The sequence below is a fragment of the Salvia miltiorrhiza genome, chromosome 1 (genome assembly GCF_028751815.1).
Source record: "Salvia miltiorrhiza cultivar Shanhuang (shh) chromosome 1, IMPLAD_Smil_shh, whole genome shotgun sequence".
Classification (NCBI taxonomy): Eukaryota; Viridiplantae; Streptophyta; class Magnoliopsida; order Lamiales; family Lamiaceae; genus Salvia; species Salvia miltiorrhiza.
The window spans coordinates 1,329,666-1,345,218 of record NC_080387.1 but is presented as its reverse complement, the minus strand read 5'-3'; the positions used below and the strand labels follow the sequence as shown (position 1 = coordinate 1,345,218).

The 15,553-nt window shown below is 42.7% G+C and overlaps 1 protein-coding gene across 1 annotated transcript; it reads right to left on the bottom strand.

Annotated features, from left to right (window-relative positions):
- Positions 1–13,921: 13,921 nt before the first annotated feature.
- Positions 13,922–14,857, bottom strand: LOC131006462 (uncharacterized). Its single transcript, XM_057933619.1, has 2 exons — positions 14,540–14,857; positions 13,922–14,401 (listed from the first exon to the last, which is right to left on the bottom strand). Exons 1-2 carry the CDS (start codon positions 14,855–14,857, stop codon positions 13,922–13,924), a joined length of 798 nt encoding a protein of 265 aa, XP_057789602.1.
- Between the last annotated feature and the right edge of the window lie 696 nt (positions 14,858–15,553).

Here is a 15,553-nt window from a genome sequence, read left to right as displayed (position 1 = left end):
ATCATATATGCCATCTCTGATAGTGAGTGGGTGAGCCCAACTCAAGTTGTCTCTAAGAAGGGAGGCATGACTGTGGTTAAGGATGAGAGAGATGAGCTTATAGCTACGAGGCTAGTCACAGGATGGCGCGTGTGCATTGATTATCGAGCTTTGAATGCAGCCACACGTAAGGATCACTTTCCTTTGCCATTTATTGATCAGATGCTTGACCGTTTGGCAGGATATGAGTACTATTGTTTCTTGGATGGGTACTCGGGCTACAATCAGATTATGATAGCCCCGGAGGATCAGCATAAGACCGCTTTACTTGTCCCTACGGCATCTTTGCTTTTAGGAGGATTTCTTTTGGTCTTTGCAATGCTCCTGCCACTTTTCAACGCTGTATGATGGCGATTTTCCATGGGCTGATTGAGAACATTATGGAGGTATTCATGGATGACTTTTCTGTTTTTGGCTCCTCCTTTGATAATTGTTTGGACAATCTTGCTCAAGTGATGCAGCGTTGTGAGGAGATGGCACTCGTGCTCAATTGGGAAAAGTGCCACTTCATGGTTCGGGAGGGCATTGTTTTGGGGCATAAGGTGTCTGCCCAAGGTTTGGAGGTGGATCGTGCTAAGATCGTGGCTATTGAAAAGTTGCCGCCTCCTACTTCTGTGAAATATGTGCGGAGCTTTCTTGGTCATGCAGGATTTTATAGGCGCTTCATCAAAGATTTCTCCAAGTTGTCCAAGCCACTTTGTGCTTTGCTAGAGAAGGATGTAAAGTTTGTCTTCACTGATGAGTGCCTCGTCTCCTTTAAGAAGTTGAAAGCTGCACTGACCTCTACGCCAGTGTTGATCACACCGGATTGGAGTGCCCCGTTTGAGTTGATGTGCGATGCTAGCGATTGGGCCGTGGGAGCTGTGTTGGGGCAAAAGAGAGATAAGTTATTCAAGGTAATCTACTACACTAGTAAAACCTTGGATTCTGCGCAGATGAATTACACTACCACGGAGAAGGAGCTGCTAGCTGTGGTGTATGCTTTTGATAAGTTCCATTCTTATTTGATTGGAAGTCATTCAATTGTCTACACTGATCATGCCGCCATCCGCTACTTGTTCACGAAGAAGGACTCCAAACCCCGCTTGATTCGTTGGATCTTATTGTTGCAAGAGTTTGATATGGAGATCCGAGATCGAAAGGGATGTGAAAACGTGGTAGCTGACCACTTGTCTCGATTGGAGAATCCGATCGAGGGGGATGATCCAAAGATGGCCATCAATGAGTCTTTTCCCGATGAACAGATTTGGGCGGTGCTATTTAAGGATCCTTGGTATGCAGATTTTAGCAATTACTTGGTTATTGGAGCTCTTCCCGAGGGGATGTCGCACTATCAAAAGAAGAAGTTTCTCCATGATGTCAAGTTCTATTATTGGGAGGATCCTTACTTATACCGGAGATGCGCCGATGGCTTTATTCGGCGATGTGTTAGGGAGCATGACTGGCCGAAGATCATTGAGGAGTGCCATAGCTCACCTAGTGGAGGTCACTTTGCTGCCAACCGCACTGCCATGAAGGTAAATCATAGTGGATTCTATTGGCCTTCAATTTTCGCAGATTGCCATGCTTTTGTGAAGTCTTGTGATCGATGCCAGTGCATGGGCAACATTACCAAGCAGGATGAGATGCCACAGAACATCATTGTCGAGGTAGAGCTATTTGATGTTTGGGGAATTGACTTCATAGGTCATTTCCCTCCTTCATGTGGTTTTTCCTATATATTGCTTGCGGTGGAGTATGTGTCTAGATGGGTGGAGGCGATCTCAACTGTCACCAATGATTCAAAGGTAGTTATTAAATTCTTGCAAAAGAATATTTTGACTCGATTTGGAGCACCGAGAGCGTTGCTTAGTGATGGGGGATCGCACTTCAACAACAAGTTGCTAGCAAGCGTGTTGGCAAAGTATGGAGTAAAGCACAAGGTGACGACTCCATATCATCCTCAAGCTAATGGGCAAGCAGAGTTGGCAAATCTAGAGATCAAGCAGATTTTGGAGAAGAGCGTCGCCAACAAGAAAGATTGGGCAAAGCATTTAGATGATGCTCTTTGGGCGTATCGCACTGCTTACAAGACTCCAATTGGTATGTCTCCCTATCAACTTGTTTTTGGCAAATCCTGTCATTTACCTGTTGAGATTGAGCATAAGGCATATTGGGCGACGAGAAGAATCAATTTGGAGTTCAAGGAGGCCGGTCATACAAGGCGCGATTTGTTGACAGAATTGGATGAGTGGAGGAATGAAGCGTATGAGAGTTCCCGTATCTACAAGGAAAGGGCAAAGAAGTTCCATGATTTGAGCATCCGCACAAAGGAATTCAAGCTGGGACATGAGGTACTCTTGCATGATTCTAAGCTTCGACTTTTTCCTGGCAAGCTGCAGTCTAGATGGAGAGGTCCATATGTGGTCCACAAGAGCAATTGGAATGGGACCTATGAGTTGCTTGCTTCGAATGGGTCCACTTTCACTGTTAATGGCCATAGCCTTAAACCGTACTTCAAAGCAGAGTTGGACCGCGACGTGGAAGTGGTCAACTTCGTTGATCCATAATTATGAGGTATCGTCAAGCTATAGACGTTAATTTTAGCACTTGTTGGGAGGTAACCCAATTTTTTGTTTTGCTTTGTTAGTTTTTGTTTGTTTTTCGTTGTTTTCTTCTCGTTTTTGTTAGTTTTTCCTTGTTAGTTTAGGTTCGTTTTTGATGTTGTTTTTCCTAGTGTTTTTCGTTTTTGCAGTATAAAAAAAAGTGCAAAAATTCGAAATCGGCGACCTAACTCGAAATTCGGCGACCTAGCTCGAAAATCGGCGACCAACTCGGCGATCGCCGAGTGGGTCGCCGAAATCCCTGAAATCAAATTACGCTTTGAGCTGAAAATTCGGCGATCGCCGATTTTGTGCATGAACTCGCCAAAATTCGGCGACCAACTCGGCGGTGTAAGATATGAAAAGAGGAGTAAAAATTGCGATTTAACACTTACCTGGGCAACTCGGCGACCAACTCGGCGATCGCCGAGTAGGTCGCCGAGTTGCCCAGGTAAGTGTTAAATCGCAATTTTTACTCCTCTTTTCATATCTTACACCCAAAACACACACTCAGCACACATAGTAGCAGTTTTTTCGATTTTTCTTCATCCAATTACTCCCAAACAGTTTTGAATCGTCTCAATTCCTTCCATACATCTACTACCCACATCATTAGCTTCCATTCCATCCGATTACTTCGGGTTTTCATCCACCGCATTGGGAGATTCACGATTTTGGGGGTTTTGCTCAAGAACTTTTGAATTTTCGATTTCTACTCCTAAATCTTCAAGGTAAGTGCTTCTAACTCTTAATCTAGTGTTATTTCTATGCTGCTACTACGTTTCTTTGGTTTGATTGTGAAATTTTTGATGGGTTAGTAGAACTAGGGTTTATGCTAGAACTTTTTGTGAGCTTAATTGTTTAAGGAGTTTGAATCATATGCTTTGTGTTGGTGTTTGAGCTTATTGATAAATACTTGTTGGTGTTGATGAATGGTTGAATCCACAAGAGCATGCTAGTTCTAAAATTGTTAAGTCTCAAGGGGTTATTGTCTTTGCTTTGCTTTTGTTTGGTCTTTATTTGATGATTATATGTGATGTTGATGGTGGCATTGATAAAATCCATGAGGCTTTGTATCTTTGGAAAGATTAAGCATGATGTGGGGGATTTTTGATAGACAAAGGAAGTTGAGATTGTCTAGGGGGTGCTAGTTAGCTTGTTTTACAATCTTGTGGATGATTAAATGGTTTCTAACTAGCAATTAATCCAGGTACAATGGCCCCAAAGAAACGTACAGCTACCGGCGCCTCAAGCTCCCGCCAACCGGGCGAATACACACGGGAGGACCCCGAGTTTCATGGGGTAGTTCTTATATCAGACGATGATCGGAGTCGGTTTAGAAAGCTTGCAAGGAAGGGGGTCGAGATTACACGCTATGCCGATCATGACCTTCTTAGAGAGATGGGAATTTACGACGACGTGCGTGACCTGTTCTACCATGTCGGGTGGACCCACATCTTCAATGGTGGATGGCCCACCTATGAACGAGCAACGTTGCAGATCCTCAGCTCTTTGGATCAGTCGGTCTTCACTCAAACCAGACCGAGAACTATCTCATTCCAGCTCAACAACATATGGGAGGGGGATACCTCGGTGACCGAAATCACCACGGCACTCAACTACAGAGTAGGGGGCTACAGCGTGCACACAATTGGTGCAGAGTTCAATGCTACAGCATTCTGGAGAGAAATAGCCCTACCAAGCGCCGGTGCATTCGTGTCGGGGACATCAAATGCGGCGGACATCAGAAATCCTGTCCTAAGGATGGCACACCGCATCTTGGCTTATACGGTGCTTGCACGGAAGGACAACACCCATGTGACTCAGCAGGAGCTGTTCATCATTTGGGGGATGCTCACACGCACCCCAATGGATTTGACTCACATCCTCCTCAAGCATCTATTCAAGGCATCAAAGGCCACCGCAGGAGTAATTACAATTGGAGGGATGCTTACACCCCTTGCACGCCGTATTTGTCCCGCAGTTGCTCAATGGGATGCTTTGGCGGGTGATACGCTACTCAACGGTCGCCGAATGGTCCACATGAGATTCTTGACGAGAGCCCAACCACCATTCAAGTTGGTGCAAAGTGAAGGAGACCACTTCCCCATGCCGAACCCGCATCTCACCCACGTAGGCGGGCACTTTGAGACTCAGAACTGGTTGATGAACACGGGCGCCCATGTGAGGGCCATAGCAGGTGAGCAGGTTGAAGTGCAGGACCCTCAGCAGGAGCAGGAGAATGTGGAGGAAGAAGCGCAAGAGGAGCCCGCAGCGGCAGCAGCAGGAGAACAATGGGGACTGGAAGCTCATTTTGATGTGACTGAGCTCACCGAGAGGATGCAGCGGTTGTAGGCCTTTGCCGAGCAACAAGAGGCGCAGCTTACTGTTATGCGCACTGACGTCACAACAGTTCGCCTGCAGCAGTGAGCTATGGATGCGTATCAGCGCGAGCAATTTGCTCATTATGGCGCTTTTGAGACATATGCCCGGGAGGAGTTCAATAGGCAGGCAGCTTTCGAGGCTTGGCAGCGGGCAGAGATGGAGAGGCAGCATCAAGAGTATGCTAGGCAGATGGCGATGCAAGAGGAACTCCTACGACAGTTTCAGGAGTTTCAGATGAGACAGGGAGGACCGCCATCTTGAGTGATTTGTAAGTATGCTCACCATAACCTTTATCTATTTTTCCCTCCAAACTTATTTTCGAGCATTCGCTCCTTAATAAGTTTTGGGGAGGGGGATGGAGATTGGTTATGGTTTGCATTTTTCTTAGCCTAGTGTATTTTTGTTTTTTTTGCTGTTGTGAGGAGATTTTTCTTAGTCTTTCATTCGTGGGCCTGTAACTAAATTGATATAATCTCCGACATACTCCATAGTTTCTTTGCTATTTGAATGTTTTTGTTGCTCCAATTAGTTGTTGGTAAGGTGCCTATGACGATTTCTGCGAAAAGGAAGGCAATTCTCAATTTTTCTTGATATGGTGACATGATTTGAACTGATGTGTGTGATTGATGAGTTATTTTGCCTTGACTTTTGACGTTGAACAAGCTTGTGAGGAATTGAGCCTTAACCGCCCATATTTGCAGTTTGTTCTTTGTTTTTGAGTGTTGTCATGCATGTAGTGCACTTCTAGAACTTGTCATGGGTCTTGGTTGAGATTGCTTGTTGTGCCCAAGAGTTTGAGATGATCTTAGGCCATTTTTCATAAGCCACATTATATCCCAAACACTTTCCAGAAAACATTATTCCCTTGTTAACCGTGTTTGAGCCTTCTTAAGCTTTGATTCTTTAACCGGATGACGGGGGGTGATGAAGTATATGGGGATCATCGTGTGGTATTGGCTGTGGGTTGATGGAAATAAGGGGTGAAACATGATTCTAGTCATTCTTATAAGCTCTAGAAAAAGAAAAAAAAAAAGAAATTTTGATGAAAGTTGATTGAGAAAGTCGAGTGATAATTGAAAAATTCATGGATAGTCGACTTTGTTGTTATTAGAAAAGTGAGAGCATAAAAGAATGTCTAGTTTTGATTTATGATGATTATATCCCTTGGTTTTTGGTGATTATGGAGACGTTGTTAGGTGGAAGATGGAATTGATTCCATGCTCGAATGGTGAAGTCATAAGGTTGGTGTAATCAATTTACTTTGAGTCACTTAGCCAAATTTCCCTACCTAATCCAATGTCCCTACATTAGAACCCAAATTAAAGACCTATTTGATCTTACCCTTGGCACACTTTTAGCGATGGAGATTTGAGACGAGTGGCAAGCCTATGGTAAGTAATCTGCATTGCATGAGTTTCGATGAGAGATACACGTCCTTTTTCCATCAATTGAGAGTTGAGTGAAACACTTTTATCTTGAGAGTCAATTGTTGGAATGTCAATGTTGAATTTGCCATTGATTATGCTTGTTGGTGATTATTGTGTTCATGTGTTGAGGATTTGAGGGAATTCGAAAGTTTTTATTTTTTCTGAGGCATCGATGATCCAATCATCTTACCCATTCGTGTTTATTGTTTTGTTCTTCTCGTTGTTCGAGGACGAGCAACATCTTAAGTTTGGGGGAGTTGATAAACACTCATTTTGCATGGTTTTTATGGTTTATATTCTGTAGTTTAAGTCGATTTTACGCCCGTTTTATTATCGTTTGGAGTTCATTGACTATTATTTCATGATTTCACGGTTGGGTGTAGTTTTGACTGTTTGGATGCAGAAATGAGTGATATTGGAGCAATGGAGTATAAGGAACATGTAGAGGAGAGGAGTTTTGAGAGAATCGAGCTCAAAAGTCGAGAAAAGACGAGAATTCTGAAGTCGGGACGAAAAAAGGGACATTTCGGCGGTCAAAGGAGTTGACCGCCGAATTTGGGCGTTTTAAGGAGCAAAAACGGCGACCAACTCGGCGATCGCCGAGTAGGTCGCCGAATTCCCTGGATGAAATTTAGCTTACGGAGGAAAAAACGGCGATCGCCGTTTTTGATGGATTTTCAGGCCATTGTCGGCGACCAGTTCGGCGACCGTCGAACGGGTCGCCGTTTTGGTCGCGTGTTTTTAAACCTTCCGCGTTTTTACGTTTTTCTTAGTTGTTTTCGATTTTTAAACTCTTGTTTTACCCTAAAACTATAAATAGGTCCTCTTTAGACCTATCTAGGGTTCCCAACATTCATATTTCAGTTTTATAGCTTTAGAATATTTTAGCTTTCCAGTTTTCAAGGCTTGGATCAAGATTGAAGATTCAAGCCGCTACAATCGTTCCTATTCGATTTTTATACAATTTGTTTTTACAATTGCGTTATTTTTAATTATGTTTATGTTTGATTTTATTATGTCTGGCTAGTTCTTTTAATCTGAACCTAGGGTTTGTACATAGCTGATTAATTATGTGTTTTTGATTTATTGATATCAATTTGCCTTCCAACTTGTGATTCATGATTCCTGGTGCTTGATTTCTTGTGAATTATCTGATCAATAATTTACATGTTTAGCTGTTCAGTTTGAGTCTTGAATGTGATAATTGTTCAGCCGATTCAGGAATTCATGATATAATGTTAGCCTTGAGTCTTGAATGCGACAGGTCAAGCTATAGGAAGCTATTCTTTATGTGCTATTTGGAGTTAGTTAATTCCTTGGAGTCTTGAATGCGAAAAAGGGTTAATTAATCTACTTTCATAGGTGTTCGTTAGAGAAGCTTGTGAATAATTTAGTGATCTTTCATCAGGGTTGGATTAAAATTGATAATTGAATCAATAGGTTGATTGCATATATAGTTGATTAGTAAAAGTACATCCCTAGGGTCAGAGTTTTCCTTATATTTGAGTTAGTTATCAGTATTTATATGCTCTTGAGTTTTTATTTGGTTAAATTTAGTTCGTAATTCACCTTCATTTTTGTTTTGCCTGTTTACTGTGAGTGTCTGTTTAGGAAATAGATAGAGTAATTTCATTTTACAGTCTCTGTGGATACGATACTCGATTGCTACATTTGTGCTACAATTACACCGTTTTAGTTGCGATTTAGTTGCTAAGTAAAATAGTGATCAGTAGTCGATTCCTTCTTCTTGACTGTATCCTTTTGCTGCTAGCCTTGCTTTGTTTCTCACAACATTTCCTTCTTCGTCTTTCTTGTTTTCGAAAATCCATTTCAAACCAATCACTTTTGCATCGTCTGGTCGATCCACAAGTTCCCAAACTGAATTTTGATTGAATTTATTTAGCTCTTCTTGCATTGCGATGACCCATTGAGTGGACTTCAGAGCTTCTTCAACGTCCTTGGGCTCTGTAGATGATAAGAAACAACTGAAGTTCTTATCGTCGTTGATGCAGTTCTGGTTGATGTCAAAGATGAGGTTGCACATTGATCTTCGAGTCTTTACACCGTCTGATGGTTCTCCAATGATGTTCTCTTTTGAATGGAGTTCAAACCATCTTCGATACTTCTTGATTTCTTCTGGCGATGGCGGAGGTTCTTCAGTCAAAATGGTTCTGAATCGTTCAGCAGTTTCTTGAGCAGGGGAGTGTTGAACTAGTGTTGCTTCAGCAAGTTCGACTTGTTCTTCGGCAACCAGAGTTCCCCCTTGACTGATGCCATCTGCAGTGGTTCTAGTCTAAACTTCATACCTTTGACTGATCTTCTGATACTGAAGCTCTTCAGTATCTTCTTCTTTTCCGGGTCCGCACACCAAGACTGTAGAAGGTTCGGTGTCCTGTTTTTTAGTTCTGGAAACTTCAGTGTTCTCAACACTTCTTTCAGTTTCCTGTTTCCTGAAATCATCAGTAGACTCATGAAAGACAACATGTGGTGTTTCTTCAACACAAAGAGTTTGAGAATTAAACACTCGATAGGCTTTGCTGGATCGTTCAGTTCCAGAGTATCCAAGAAAGATTCCTGGATCAGCCTTGCTATCAAATGTGTTTAATCTCCTCTTGTCATTGTTGTGAATGAAACACCAAGAATCGAAAGCATGAAAATATGAGATTGAAGGTTTCCTGTTCTTCCATAGTTCGTATGGAGTTTTTCGATGTCTTTGAGTGAGGAATGAGCGATTCTGCGTGTAGCATGCGTTGTTGATTGCTTCGGCCCAAAACTTCAAAGGGAGTTTTGATTCGGCTAGCATCGTTCTTACTGTTTCCTTTAAAGACCTGTTTCTTCTTTCAGCTACTCCGTTTTGCTGAGGAGTTCTTGCTGCAAAAGTTTGATGATTGATTCCTTGTTCCTCACAGTAGTCACGAATGACAGCATTGAGGAATTCAGTCCCTCGATCTGATCTGATGCTGATGATGTTGACTTCCTTTTCAATGCTTAGTCTTCTCAGCAGCTTTGGCAATTCCAGCAGTGTCTCTCTCTTGTTGTAGCGAAAGATAACCTAAGTATATCGTGAATATTCATCCACGACAACTAAGGTATATTTCCTACCGTTGTAAGTTATGGGAGAGATTGGGCCAAACAGATCCATGTGAAGTAGTTGAATAATTCTTCCAAAGGAATGTCCTGACTTTGACTTGAATGACGTCCTGGTTTGTTTTCCTCTTTGACATGCTTCACATTCTTGCTTCTTCTGGAACACAATAGAGGGTAAACCTTCTACCAGTTGATGTTTAGCAAGCTTGTTGATCGTTTTGAAGTTGAGGTGGTTGAGTCTCCTGTGCCATAGCCAGTTGAGCTCCGAGCTGCTTTTGCTGATGAGACATGTTTCTAGAGGACTGTCTTCCCATGAGACGACGTAGAGACTTCCTTGTCTGATTCCTCTCAGAACCACCATCCTTTGACTGTTTCTGACAGTGAATTCATCCTTTTTGATCTTCACTGTGAATCCGATGTCATAAAATTGACTCACAGACAACAAATTATGTTTTAGTCCAGAAACATAACTAACATTACTGATACTGGCGTTACCCATGTCGAGTACACCATAGCCTTTTGTTTCTCCGATTGAGTTGTCTCCAAATGCAACTTTTGATCCAGCTTTCTCAACATATTGAGTTAGATATTCTTTGTAGCCCGTCATGTGTTTCGAACAGTCGCTATCCAGGTACCACGTTCTGATTGAGGCTTTAACTTTTTCCTTCTTTTTGTGTTTCCTATTTTTGATCTGCAAGGAAGAGTTAATTTAGGTACCCAATCAATGTTTGGGTCCTTCATTGTTAGCTCGTGTTCCTTTTGGAACCCATATCTACTTCAGAACTGGTCTTGGTGTTGATCTCTTGCGCTTTGCCGGTTGTCTGACTTAAGTAGTTGGTGCTTCAGTTGGCACATGAGCAATCTTTTGTTGAGCTTTCTTTTTGAGAGCCTTACTCTTGTAGAATCTTGTCTCGTGAGTTGTTGAGGTCTTCTTTGCTCTACAGAGTATCTCATTTGAGATACTTGAGTCATTCTTGACTGATGGAGACTTAACTGATGTTGTGGAACATGAGTCATATGATGTCTAGTTGCATGCTGCCGTGATTGGCGTTTAACTTGTCTGGACTTATCATAGCTTTGTCTCCATGGATGTTGTTCTCTTCGGAACTGAACTGGGTTCAGTTTCTGACTGATGTTGTTGTTCTTCCCCTGGATTGGTGAGGAAGATTCTACTTGAGTCATGATGTTCCTTGCCCAGGGAAGATGTATCTGTCGTTGAGGTCTGAATTCAATAGCCCAATCTCAAGTCCGTTGACTCCTCGAAAGAATGTGTTGACATAATCACTGAAGGAGCCTTCCTTGGTCCTGTTCATGAGAGAAAAAAAAAAGCACAGGAACGGAGAAAAGAACACAAAGCATGCAAACTCAAGAAAAATATTGAAAAGATTTTAAGAGGTGAAAAATAACCCTTTAAAGGATCTAGTTCAATAAAACTTTGATCAAAGCAAAATTGTTCTTGCGAACAACCTGCTCTGATACCAATTGTTAGGTCCGGAGGGTCTCGAATAGGTGTATGGGGGGGAGGGAATACACCTATAGGCTATTTTTGTTCAAAGAACCAAAACGAAACTTCAAACACAAACTGACTCAACCTATTTACTGAAAGAGTTTTGACCAAAACAAGGTTGACGACTGATACTGAATACTCTTCAGTAAGGAGTTATCAGTTAAGTCGAAGACCTTAACTGATACACGTAAGGCTTCAGTCGAGTTTGATAAACAGAGATATGTTATGAATCTTACTGACTCTCAGAAGATAGATTAGTTAGGCTGATAACACACGCAGCGGAAAACTTTTATTTCGTAATAGCCTGTGAGTTAAGCAAGTTGTCAGTCTTTAGGTTTCTCTTTGCTATTAAACAGTTTTCAGTTTAAGAAGGTAAGAACACAAGTAAGAAAGTAAGAACTGAAAGCTGTAAATAACACAGAGATTTTTACGTGATTCGGAATACACTTCCTACATCCACGATCGGTTGATTAGACCAACAACTTCACTGGGCAAGTGCTTACGGGTGCACTGCAAACTGATGCTCGTGCTTACGGGTGCACAGCAAACCTGAACGTGTGCTTGCGGGTGCACACAACCGAGATAACTGAAGATCCAATCTTCAGTACCAACACACCTTGTTGGATTTCTCACTCCTAGCACACACTTGGTACTAGGATCTCACGGAGACAGAACACCTTTCTGAACTCCTTTTCGACACAAACACTCAATTCGGTAGGTTGAATAGAGGTTTGAAAACTTGCCAACTAAACTACAAAGAACAAGTTCTTTGCAGTTAGTTTTACCTAGGCTTTGGATAAATAATATTTGCCTAAGGTCTAAGACAATATATGTAATCAGTAGTGACTGATTTTTGGCTTTGTGATTCTCTTCTTCGATTCAAACTTTGGAGAGGTTTGGTTTAGCTGAGTAACAAATTTGGCAGCGTTTCAGCTTATGTTGTTGAATCGGTGAAGATTGAAGTGATCCTCTAGCGCTATTTATTGGAGACATCTTGAATAGATCCGTTGGCGGAGATGGTCTTCAAGATTTCTTCCATTAGAGAGTAATTTGAACTTAGGCTGAGGCTTCAATCTTTGAGGTTCCTTGTTTGGTGAGAACGGCTACTTTGAAGAGCAGGAGATGCGACATCTCTGAAATGGTAATCACCAAAAAGGAATGGCCTCTGCAGAGAAAGAACGATCCTGAGATCTCTGCATTTAATACGGTTGTACTTCTAGAGTGCGTGGCTTCCTTTGAACGTTGGAGGTTCAGTCCGAGGAAGAATGTTTAACTGATACTTGACTTTAGAATTAGTCCACTGAATCCACGTGGCACGCATTAAGTAATCAGTCGAAACTGATCCTTCGACTGATAAGTCCAATATTAATATTTAACTTTGCCTTATTCATTACTTCAGTCGGCATCTTCAGTCTTCAGTCTTCAGTCCTTCGTTCTTCAGTCTTCAGAACAACGACCAAACTAGAAAAAGAACTCTAACACTTGAGTTCGAACAGTTCTAGTCTATTACAATTGAGACCTATTGATTTTGGTATCATCAAAACTAGGATTAGGATATTTCATTAAGTTCCCAACAATAGTAGCTCGCATCCTGCTGTGGCATCCACTAGTTAATCAATACGTGGCAGGGGGTAATGATCCTTTAGGCACGCAGCATTGAGATCCCTGAAATCAATGCACATCCACCACGTTTTTTCCTTCTTGGCTACCATACTGCATTGGATATCCACGAGGGGTACTGTACTTCAACTATATGTCCGGCTTTTAGGAGGGCTTGCACCTGTTCCTTGATTGCAGCTTCTTTTTCGGCTCCAAATAAATGAAGTTTCTATTTAACAGGCTTTATTTTAGGATCCACATTGAGCCTGTGTTCAGATGAATTTTGATCAATGCCTTTGAGATTCGCCGTACTGAATGCAAAGACGTCGGCATTTTTCCTCAAGCATTTTATAACCTCCTCCTGAACATTTGGGGCCATGTCTGTCCCGATCTTAGTGGTGAACCCTGTATTTCCTGGTATGAGTTCTATACTCATTCAATGTCCTTCGGAATGATTAATGGCTGCTCAGGGTTGTAGCAATGCTTCTTTACTTTAGCAAATTCTTCTTTGGACCCTGAAGTCATCCCTATTTTGAACCTTTTCTTCCTTACTGCTATCTCACACTACTTTGCCTCATATTCATCCTCTTGCTGGGTTACTATTCTGACATAGCATTCATTGGCCGCTACCTGATTCCTATAAACTTCTCCTATCCCTCATTCGATTGGGAATTTTATTTTCAAATAATACATGGACACCACTGCCCGAAATGCATCGAGGGCGGGATGACCCAAGATTATGTTGTAAGCAGGTCTCTTCTGATCAATAACTAAGAACTCTGTAATCTTAGTCTTTCTCGCTGAAGGGCTCCCCATGGTGAATGGTAAATCTACTCTTCCTGATGGCAACACCATTTCTCCTGCAAACCCATATAGGGAATCCACTGTCGATTTCAATCGGGCATATATATTCATAGCTTGAAGACATTCTTGATATAGTATGTTGACCGAACTTCCGGTGTCCACAAAGAGTCTGTGAACCAAACATCCTACTAGTTCCACTGTATAGACCAGAGCATCGTTATGTGGCCTCATTAAAGGTCTCTCGTCCTTTGGTCCAAAGGAAATCTCTACATCCATGTTATTTTGGGTGACGGCCATTGCTTGTCCTATTTAGGCCCTAGCAGCCCTGATGACTGCCTTTCTAGCTCTGTTGGAAGTCCCATCTACTTCTCCTCCCATGATCATTCTCACTTTCTGATTAGGTAGCCTTGGTGGTGGTGGGGGTGTTGGTTCCTTCTGCCTTCTTGGCTCTACGCTCATTCTTTTCGGACAAATTGATCAAGCCAACCTTTTCAGACCAAACTTTCGAGTTTATTCTTGAGGTGTGAGCATCCTTCCGTGGTGTGTCCGAGCTGGCTGTGGAACTCACACAGCAGACTGTTGGGTCCCAGTTGCGAGGGTCCTTCATTGTAGAATCTTGGCGGGTAGAACCAGCGATAATTCTTGATGGTATGGAAAATATCTTCCTGACTTTGATTTAGGGGTGTATACATCGTAAACCCGAGAGATCTATGGTTAACATCCTCCTCGCTGTCTTTAGTCCTTCCTCTTATCAAAGGACGATGCTCCACATCTTCCGTTTTCCTCTCACCTGCCTTAGGCAGATGTTCCTGCTTAGTGTTGATGTTGTACATGGTTGGACCTCGAGGCGGAGGTGCCCTTACACACGGCTTGTCAGGATATCTATTCTCGTTTCGTTCCTCCATCTTGCCTGTCTTTTTAGCCATATTCCTTTCAGCATCCGCCTTCCCAGCAGCCTTAGATTCCTCCAACTGTACATATCCCGGTAACCAAGACAACAAATCATCAAAATCATTGGATGGTGCAATCTGTAACGCATCAAATAGGGGGCCCGACCTCAGTCCTCAGATGAAGGCATATCTTTTGATCATTGATTCTGCCTCAGGTACTTCGAGTGCAGCCATGTTGAACCGAGCCGCATATTCGCTCAAGGTTTCTTGTGGTTCCTGTTGTATGTCCATTAAAGACATGGTTGTTTTCTCTGCTCTATTGGAACTGGAGAATTGATGCATGAACACATCATAAAGCTCGTTGAAGTTATGGATGGACCCTGGGTCCAATTTGTAAAACCATTTTTGCGCCAGTCCTGACAGGGTTGTTGAGAAAAGTCTGCAGCGAATACCCTCGTTGTACTGGTGTAGTGTCATAAGACTTTCGAATCGGGCCATGTGGGCTTCATGATCCTCTTTTCCAGTGTAATCCAACATTATAGGCTTGTAATGGGCCGGCAGTACGTCCGACAGAATTTCTTCAGAGAATGGGCTCCTTGTTCATCTCGACCCTTGTGAAGCAATGTTGGTTGGCCATTTAGCATGGCGTTCTTCCCATCCTTCTTGATCACTGTACATGGTGCGCCCTCTGATCAGGGTTTCTGGATGCCTTTGTTTAGGGGTGTAAGTGAGTCGAGCTAGCTCGCGAGCTACTCGGGATCGGCTCGAAAATTACTCAAAATCGACTCGATGTTAGTCAAGTCGAACTCGAGCTCGAGCTACTCGAGTAGATACCGAGCTCGAGTTCGAGTTTCGTGATACTCGACTCCTTAGGCTCGCGAGCCTAATCGAGCTCAAACAATTATATATATAATATATTATATGTAGGCCCAAAATTAAATATATTTTCAAATCCACAAAGATGGCCCAATCCCCAAACCCTAAGCCCATTGTACACAATTACTGAATTTGAATTATATAATAATTGAACAAAACCCTAAGTCCTATCTCAGATTAGCAGACGCCCCCAATCTCCCATCTCTCTCTCGGCTGGTCGGCGCGACAACAGCTCTTCCTTCCGGCGAGCCTAACAGCAGCAGCAGTCCAGCACAGAGCCACCGCCTTTGGCTCTCCTTTTCCTAGCCCGGAGCGAGCTCGACAGCAGCATCATCTGCCACAACCGGGCTCCGCGGC

Coding starts and splice junctions, on each gene's coding strand:
- LOC131006462 (XM_057933619.1), bottom strand. CDS start 14,857: ATGTTGGATTACACTGGAAAAGAGGATCATGAAGCCCACATGGCCCGA. Junction 14,402..14,539: donor TCAACATGGCTGCACTCGAA/GTACCTGAGGCA, acceptor GGATATGTACAG/TTGGAGGAATCTAAGGCTGC.